The 9,749-nt window shown below is 44.0% G+C and overlaps 2 protein-coding genes across 2 annotated transcripts in view; one reads left to right on the top strand and one right to left on the bottom strand.

The window, feature by feature from the left end:
- sh3bp5a (SH3-domain binding protein 5a (BTK-associated)) overlaps nucleotides 1-4,816 on the bottom strand; it is a 35,278-nt gene extending 30,462 nt beyond the window's left edge. The window contains 2 exon segments of the mRNA XM_084313481.1: nucleotides 2,874-2,936; nucleotides 4,483-4,816. Of these exon segments, the coding sequence (XP_084169607.1) occupies nucleotides 2,874-2,936; nucleotides 4,483-4,560 (141 nt within the window). The 5' untranslated portion in view covers nucleotides 4,561-4,816.
- A 4,585-nt stretch (nucleotides 4,817-9,401) lies between these two features.
- mturn (maturin, neural progenitor differentiation regulator homolog (Xenopus)) overlaps nucleotides 9,402-9,749 on the top strand; it is a 21,813-nt gene continuing 21,465 nt past the window's right edge. The window contains exon 1 of the mRNA XM_084312912.1: nucleotides 9,402-9,749. This exon is cut by the window's right edge and continues 495 nt beyond it. The gene's annotated coding sequence lies outside the window, so the exon portion shown is untranslated.

Here is a 9,749-nt window from a genome sequence, read left to right as displayed (position 1 = left end):
GAGTGGGAGTTCTAATGAGAAACAGAAAGAAGAGCCTAGTTTGAGGAAAGAGAGACGGACCCACATATCCACTCTGGAATGTTTCGCTTGTGTTGGACACGCAAGCCTTCCTTTCCACTGTGACCTTAGCCTAAATGCAACGGGGAGAGAGAGAGAGAGAGAGAGAGAGAGAGAGAGAGAGAGAGAGAGAGAGAGAGAGAGAGAGAGAGAGAGAGAGAGAGAGAGAGAGAGAAATTCCTTCTGTAATGTACTGATTTCCTTTTGATTTCTCTGTTTGATTGGTTTGTTTTGTTTGCTTTGGCAATGTAAACCTATGTTTTCCGTGTCAATAAAGTCCATTTGAATTGAATTGAAATTGAGAGAGAGAGAGAGAGAGAGAGAGGAGAGAGAGAGAGAGAGAGAGAGAGAGAGAGAGCGAGAGAGAGAGAGAGAGAGAGAGAGAGAGAGGAGAGAGAGAGAGAGAGAGAGAGCTACCACGGTTTGAGTTTCCTTGACAGCTGAATTTACAACCCTTTCCCCCGGTGAACTCTGTGGGAAACGCCTGGCTTGTTGTTTTTCTGAACGGAGGAAGGCCCGGTCAGGAAGGTGGCACACTTGGGTGTTTGGACTGCTCTGGAAATACGACGTTTCAATGACATTTATTTTCACAGTTTAAAATATTCTAATTTCACTCGACATTTAGATGAATTAGATTAGATTCACCAGTACATTACACGTTTGGCAACCAACCAGAGTGCAAATGTAATAGTAAAGTGCAATAGCGATATACAATGTACAGGTGATTAAGATGGGTATAAACATATAGGAGGGTGGGGGGGGAACACTGTACAACTGTACAAGCAACCTGTACATTGGAATATTGCCAAAACCATACTTGGTAATTTACTGTACATTGGAGGGGTTGGGTTAGGACATTTACAGGGGCCAGTTTCGAATTGCAGTCTCCCGTAGGTGTTCTTTGAGAGTGGTTTTGAAAGTGGGTAGTGATTCACATTCCTTTACAGCTTGGGTAGGGCGTCCACATGACGTGGCATAATTGCTAAACGTGTTTAGTCCCTTGTTTGAGCCGAATCTGGGTTTAACATGATTTGTGATGATGTACATGGGTACCTTGGTCGTGTAGTGTATCTTGTAGACCAGGCCCATTGCAAGTTGCTGTACTCTGTCGTCTACTCTAAGCCATCCTAGGTTGTCAAAGTGGGCAGGGGTGAGGTGTGGGTTCTAGGAGTAAGGTCAAGCAGTAGTCTTACCAGTTTGTTTTGAGATGTTTGTAATTTGTTTTTAGCGCCTTTGAGGTGCTTTGGTACCATGAGGTGCAAGCATAGTCGTAGTACCCTTGAATGAGTGCTCCTGTCAGAGTCTTCAGGGTATTCTTGTTTACCAGAGAGGAGATCCGGTACAAGAATCGAGTTCGTTGGTTGACTTTTTTTTTATTACATTGGATGCCATTTTATCACAGGAAAGATTAGCCTCTAGGATGGAACCCAGGTAGGTAATTTCATCTTTCCTTGTGATAATATTGTCACCCACTGTAACTGAGAAGCCGTCGGTCTTGCTGAGTTTGTTATTTGAACCGAAGAGAATGGACTCTGTTTTGCCCATGTGTAATGATAGTTTGTTATCAGCGAGCCATATGCAGATTTTGCCTAGTTCCGAGCTGAGGGTTTTTTCAACCTGTAACTTGTTCTTGTCAGAGACCAGCAGGGCTGAGTCGTCTGCGAACAAGAACAAGTTGCAGTCACAAGCTGACGACATGTCATTTGCATAAATTAGGAACAGTAGCGGTCCTAGTATGCTTCCTTGTGGAACACCACAGCTCACTGTGAGGGGGGGGGGGATAGGGTGCCGTTTACCTCCACCATCTGTTCTCTCCCCTCCAGGTAGGATTGCATCCAGCTCACTGATAGACTATCAAAACAAATTGCTTTTAGCTTGTCAATCAGAATAGAGTGATTGACAGTGTCGAAGGCTTTTTGTAGGTCCAGCATGACCATGCCGCAGTATTTGCCCGCGTCCACCTCTTGTTTGATGTGGTCGTTCAAATAGAGAAGGCATGTGTCAGTGGAGTGGGATGTTCTGAAGCCAGATTGGAATTCGTAGATTAGATTTTTTCCGCTAGGTACTTTTCAACCTGTGTAACTAGTAAGAGCAAATACTGATAAATTTGATACTGACAAATTATTATTAAATAATAAATTGTACAAAACTGTAAAACTTTCATTCAATCAATCAATCTGCACGGTGATTGATTGACTGAAAATTGTATTAACAGATTGCAGAATGGGTACAATACAGTACGGCTCAATACACACAATTGTTAAGGGGGTGCAGACCAGAGAAAGACTTTCGTCTTGTTTACATCAGGGTCCCCCATTTTCAATTCATAATGAATTGTAAGTAAGGATGCAACTTGCTCCGTGCAATCCATTCTTTGTGGATCTAGCCCTATGTGTTGCACTATGGAGTAGATTTCATCTATCCTCAGCCAGCGTGTACAGACAGGAGCTTGACCCCATTGACTTTGCATTCGTTTGTGGCTAACTAAGCCGGAGCTAATATACGAGGAACAGCATGGATTGTGCTGAAGAAGGACGCTACCAACGTCATTGGTAAGTATGAACTATCCCTTTAATGCCAGGAAGTTTTAACTGTCTAAAAACAACGTCTTCATTGATTTAGGCTAGTGTTATTAAACAGGACTGAGATTGACCTCTTTGTCTGAGAGCCACTTTTTCGTTCAGATTCCCCCCTCTGTAAATTCCTGAGTCTGTGGCTTGGGGGGGGGGGGCAGCTGGAAAATGTATTTCAACAGAGAGAGGGAAAAGGCGACAGGGTGGGGTTGGTTGGTGGTGGGTGTTGGGGGTCAAGCTTACCTCCAATTCAGTCTCCCAGCGGTTGATATCATCCGTGGACTGGTTTAGCTTTTCCAGTTCTCCCTGTTTACAGAAAACAGAGGCAGCGAAGGGAGGAGGAGAAAATGAGAAGAGGGGGAACAGAGGGAGGACAGAGTGGGTCAGGAGTGGAGAAAAACAGAAGAGAAAAGAAGGGAGAGACAGTTGTCAGGGATACAATACATCTGTGTGTCCGCGTCATCCACACACACACGCGCACACACACACACACTCACACACAGTCACACACACACACACACACACACACACACACACACACACACACACACAGTCACACACACACACACACACACACACACACACACACACACACACACACACACACACACACACACACACACACACACACACACAAAATGACACAAAGTCTAAAAACACTCCAAACATGTAATTTCTCTTGTTTATCTTTTGAGTCAGGACAGGGAGGCACAAAATATATGGAGGGCTATAGGCCTATAGCAGTATAGACAGTATACTGCTACATCTATACATTTATGACATACCAGATTTGCAAATACAGTACTGTCTGTGATACAAAAAGAGTCCAGAAAAGGGAGTATATACATTTGACGTAAAAACTGTACATTGGAGGAGGTTGGGTGGGGTTGTGTGGGGGGGGGTTGGGTACATTGGGATATTGACAACCATACTGGGTAATTTACATTGGAGGTGGTTGGGGGGGGGGGGGGGGACACTGTATAAACAAGCAAGATAGGACATGATCTGACATGGTGCTGTCTGACTGACTTATGTGGAGTGTGTAGTGTGTGTGTGTGGGGGGGACCTTTATGTCTACTTGTGTGAAACATGAATTATGATTTTGGAACATTAAAAACACGTGCTTGCTTGGGAGAGTGAAACAGGCTTGATTGATTGATTGAAAACTTTATTAACAGATTGCAGCATGGGTACAGTACAGTACAGCTCAATACACACAATTGTTAAGGGGATGCAGACCAGAGAAAGACTTTCGTCTTGTTTACATCAGGGTCCCCCATTTTCAATTCATCATAACATACATGACATACAGATAGACAGTATACTGCTACATCTATACATTTATGACATACCAGATGTGCAAATACAGTACTGTTTGTGATACAAAAAGAGTCCAGAAAAGGGAGTATATACATTTGACGTAAAAACTGTACATTGGAGGAGGTTGGGTGGGGTTGTGTGTGTGTGGGGGGGGGGGGGGGGGGGTTAGGTAGGGAGGGGTTGGGGGGGGGGGGGGGGGGGGGAACACTGTACAAGCAAAACTGTACATTGGGATATTGACAACCATACTAGGTAATTTGGAGGGGGTTGGGGGGGGGCCGGGGGGGAGAGGCGAGAGAGAGAGAAAGAGAGAGAAGGGGAATAACCTTGAATCTAGTCTTAAAATGACATTCATTGCTATATAAATATGACTTCAACTAGACTGAAAGCAGTCCACTAGGCTACTTGAGATAACATAATGACCTTTCAATTTGAATTCAATAGAACTTTGTTGGTGGTCACAGCTGGCCAAAACAAATAAATAGTTTCTTTTTTTTTTAAGTTGTTTTTTTTAACAAAAAGAATATATTACCTGGATTCTGGGGTCGACTTCCTCCTCTTCTGGACATTCGGAGACTTCCTCAAACGTATTTCCATTTAAAGCGTCCATGATGTTCTCCAGTATAAATGTCGAGAATAACGGGGGTCTTCAATGCAAAACAGAGCGCGACCCCCGGCAGGAGACAGCAGGACACGGGTCGCAAACGGTGATCCACCACCCTCCTCCTTTAGCCTACCCCCTATTAATCCAACATGTCATGCTTCAGATGAGATGTTGTCTTCGTGCCAAATGGTTCGAATAGAAGCTCTTTACTAGGTCGGTGATCTCGAAGCGCCTGGCATTCCCGCGTCCTCAAGGAGCGCGTCTGTGCCACCCGAGCTGCTGGAGTGAGCGCTTCTAGAGACACCGCTTGCTGTTTCGGCGAGTCTGTGAGTCTGAGGGGTGGGTGGCCACTGGCATGTGAAGGACGGGACGGTGAGTTGATGACGCCCTCTGGCGGAGAGGGCGACACGAAAGGGGAAAACCCTCTTGATTGATTGATTGATTGATTGATTGATTGATTGATTGATTGATTGATTGATTGATTGATTGATTGATTGATTGATTGATTGATTGATTGATTGAAAAGTTTATTAACAGATTGCAGAATGGGTACAGTACAGTACAGCTCAATACACACAATTGTTAAGGGGATGCAGACCAGAGAAATACTTTCATCTTGTTTACATCAGGGTCCCCCATTTTCAATTCATCGGGACATATATGACATACATGACATACAGATAGACAGTACTCTATACATTTATGACATACCAGATTTGCAAATACAGTACTGTCTGTGATACAAAAAGAGTCCAGAAAAGGGAGTATATACATTTGACGTAAAAACTGTACATAGGAGGAGGTTGGGTGGGGTTGTGTGGGGGGGGTTGGGTACATTGGGATATTGACAACCATACTGGGTAATTTACATTGGAGGTGGGGGAGGGGGGGGGAGAAACACTGTATAAACAAGCAAACTGTACATTGGGGGGGGGGGGGGGGGCACTGTACAAACAAGCAAAATTGTACATTGGAATATTGACAAAACCATACTAGGTAATTTACTGTACATTGGAGGGGGTTGTGTTAGGACATTTACAGGGGCCATTTTCGAATTGCAGTCTCCCGTAGGTGTTCCTTGAGAGTGGTTTTGAAAGTGGGTAGTGATTCACATTCCTTTACAGCTTTGGGTAGGGCGTTCCACATTGATGTGGCATAATTGCGAAACGTGTTTAGTCCCTTGTTTGAGCCAAATCTGGGTTTAACAAGATTTGTGGAGCTCCCTCTGGTGTTGTGATCATGGTATTCACTGACCTTTGGGAAGTATTTTGACATGTACATGGGTACCTTGGTCATGTAGTGTATCTTGTAGACCAGGCCCATTGCAAGTTGCTGTACTCTGTCGTCTACTCTAAGCCATCCTAGGTTGTCAAAGTGGGCAGGGGTGAGGTGAATGTCTGAACATGACGTTGGTTGGCACCAAGTTGGCAAAGGCACCTTGGTATCAAGGTGTTTGCTCACGGTGTTGATATATAAACACAAGCATACCAGTGTTGTATAGTCATTTTCTAGCGACACAAAAACACTGATTACAAACCTGTTTAGACAAAGCTGCAAACACTCACAGGGTTGGATTCCCGCTCCTCCTGGGCAGCATGTCAGAGAGTTCAAGTTCAAGTTTGTTTTTATTTGTCAGAACAAAATACAGAATACTTTTTAATGAAATGCTTGTTTCTTCTGAGCCCCTAAGAGTGTGCTACATACAGTAAAGAGAAAGTAAGTAAAACAAATGTAAGAAGGGAAAAGTAGGTAAAGTCAATATACATAATACAATATACAATACAGAGTAAAATGAGTAACAGTGAGGTAGAATGCAGAAGTACAAAACTTTGGGTAGGGTGCAAATGAGGTATGAATAAGTGTCTTGCTCAAGGACACATGTGACTTGTCCCACCAGAGGCGAGAATATATTAGACTTTGATTGATTGATTGATTGATTGATTGATTGATTGATTGATTGATTGAAAAGTTTTTTAACAGATTGCAGAATGGGTACAATACAGTACGGCTCAATACATACAATTGTTGGGATGCAGACCAGAGAAAGACTTTCGTCTTGTTTACATCAGGGTCCCCCATTTTCAATTCATCATAACATATATGACATACACAACATACAGATAGACAGTACTGCTACATCTATACATTTATGACATACCAGATTTGCAAATACAGTACTGTTTGTGATACAAAAAGAGTCCAGAATAAGAGTGTATATACATTTGATGTAGAAACTGTACATTGGAGGAGGTTGGGTAGGTGGGGTGGGGTTGGGTGGGTGGGTGGGGGGCTGTACATTGGAGGTGGGGGGGGGACACTGTACACTGTACATTCGAATACTGACAAAGCCATACTTGTTCATTTACTGTGCAACTGGGTTAGGATATTTGTAGGGGCCAGTTTCGAATTGCAGTCTCCCGTAGGTGTTTTTTGAGAGTGTTTTTGAAGGTGGGTAGTGATTCACCACTGCAGACCACTGCTACTCGCAATTTAAAGACGGTTACAAGTCACAGGCTTGTAGTCCATTCAGCAAATCTGATCATGCCGCCATATTTCTTATGCCAGAGTACAGACAAAGTCTCAAGCGCGTTCACGTAACGGGCTGTGTTTTGAGCCCCCTCCTCTACTCGCTGTGCATTCATTTATTTTGCATTTATTTTAAATGTGTTGGACCTTATGGTGTTCTTGTTTTGTTTCTTGACTTATTGTGATGTTTCTTCTTGACTTGTTTAAAGAAGATGTGTCCGGCCCATGGGGACATTAACGTATGTTGTCGGGCCTTACAAATACATTTTATTTGATTTGAATGTGGTGCAAATCTCTTTAATAATAGATAAATATAAAGTCTAAAGTGAATAAAGTGAGTGGTAAGGTGTGAGTGTTTGTTTAAAGTGAGTGTGTACATGTGGATGTGTGTGCAGTGTGTGTAGATGATGGGTTGTTACATAGTGTCATTGAGTATCCTGATGGCCTGGGCATAGAAGCTCCTTCTGAGTCTCTCTGTACTGGCCATGAGGCTCTGGTAGCGCATGCCTGACCGCAGCAGTTCAAAGAGGCAGTTGTTACTTTGGGTGACTAGAGTCTTTGATTATTCTCTTAGCCTTGGCCCTGCAACTCTTGTTATAAACGTCCTGGAGAGTGGGAAGCCCACCTCCAATTGTGCGCTCGGCTGAACGGGCCACTCTCTGTAGTCTGCTGTGGTCTTCTGCGGTGCTATTCCCAAACCAGGAGGTTCTTGAGGATCTTCTGACTCATTTTGAACTTCCCTAGGCACCTAAGGAAATAGAGGCGTTGCCATGCCTTCTTCACTACACTGTCAATGTGTGTGGTCCATGTCAAGTCCTCGGATATGTGGACTCCGAGGTACTTAAAACTGCTCACTCTCTCTGCCGGTGCCCCGTCGATGCTGAGGGGACTGTAGTCCCTGGCCCCCGACCTCCTAAAGTCCACAATCATCTCTTTCGTTTAGCTGACGTTCAGGGAGAGGCTGTTCTCCTGACACCATCGCGCCAGGTCCTCTACCTCTTCCAGGTAGGCCCTCTCGTCGTTTGCAGAGATCAGGTCCACCACAGCTGTGTCGTCAGAAAACTTGATAATTGTGTTGTTGTTCCGCTGTGCCACACAGTCATGTGTGTACAGCGAGTAGAGGAGGGGACTCAGAACACAGTCCAGCTTCGCTTCTCGCGTTACTACGGGAACGTGCTTGAGACTTTGTCTGTACTCTGGCATAAAAGAAATATGGCGGCATGATCAGATTTGCCGAATGGACTACGAGCCTGTGACTTGTAACCATCTTTAAATTGCGAGTAGCAGTGGTCTAATATATTCTCGCCTCTGGTGGGACAAGTCACATGTGTCCTTGAGCAAGACACTTAACCCCTAATTGCTCCCGATTTGCAGGTTGCTGGCACCTTGCATGCGCTATATAAATGCAGCCATTTACACAGGTTTACGTAATTAATAACATTAACTATGGCCCCGTTCCATACAGTATGTACCAGAGGACCCTGGTATTGTACACGCTGTCTCACTGGAATGGCTGTTACATACCTAAACGGAACAGGACCACAAACAACGTTGTTAATCACACCATTAATTTACCCTGAGGTGACATGTCCAAAGGTCACTGTGAAAAGGGCATAATTACATGCAATTCAATTCAGTGAATACTGTAATGTTTTGGATATTACATATAGCCTATAGCTAGAGTGTCAACACCCTCTACTGGCCACTATTGGTCATTCTTATAGAAGAGTATAAGAACCCTAATATGTTACAACTATACTAATAATGTATACTACGCTTTCCCGTGAATACACATTCAATGTCGCAAGGATGACTTTAACATAGCTAGGCATCTCATTTGTAAAACCATTTACTAAATAAAACGCCTATAGTATGTGTCAGAACTGGATCATAATAGATTTGGGTGCAACAATTCAGGGGTCCCCCCTCCCTGTAAATAACTTGTTGATTAATGTTGTGTAACTGTTTTGATTATTCGGCACAGCAATAACTATATAGCACTGGGGAGTCGGGACCGGACGCTATTCACTCTTGAGGCCTCTCATTTGGGTTTGGGTATGCCCTTGGCCCGATTCTGATTCAGACCCATCATCATCATCATCATCTCCTCATTGTCAGTCACTACCTGGCAGTGTGTCAGGCTAGACATGCCGCCTCTAGCCGGACACACTGCCAGCCAGGTGGTGACAAGGAGGAGAATGTTGATGATGATAATGGTGGTGATGTCGCCACCCGGTGGAATACAACGGGAACGTCCAGCAGACTCACGGTATGTTATTCAACACACACCCACATTCTTCTCGTTGGTTTACAGTCTCCTCTCTCCGCTCTCGTCGTTCCAAAACAACTTCATATCCCACAATGGAATTTGGAAACGTCGTGTCGCATCGCGTGAGATATCATCAAAGGGGCACTTAAATAATGATAACTGTTATAGAGATACGGTATAGCTTATGTTGCAGTAATAATCACAGCAGTCTATTTGGTACAAATAGTAAATTGTTGTGTAATAATATGGCATAAAAAGACCACCGCTATCTGCGTATTACAGCAGGGCACTTGGGGAAGTTGGGGGATAATAAATAAAGTAGACACTGTCTATAGGTGACTGACTGTCCCGCTTCACTTTTCGTCATCGCGTTTGGAGAAACGGGCGTAAAACGTTCCAG

This window comes from Notolepis coatsorum (assembly GCF_963971535.1).
Source record: "Notolepis coatsorum genome assembly, chromosome: 4".
In the NCBI taxonomy this organism is placed as follows: Eukaryota; Metazoa; Chordata; class Actinopteri; order Aulopiformes; family Paralepididae; genus Notolepis; species Notolepis coatsorum.
This window is presented reverse-complemented; position numbering and strand designations above follow the sequence as displayed.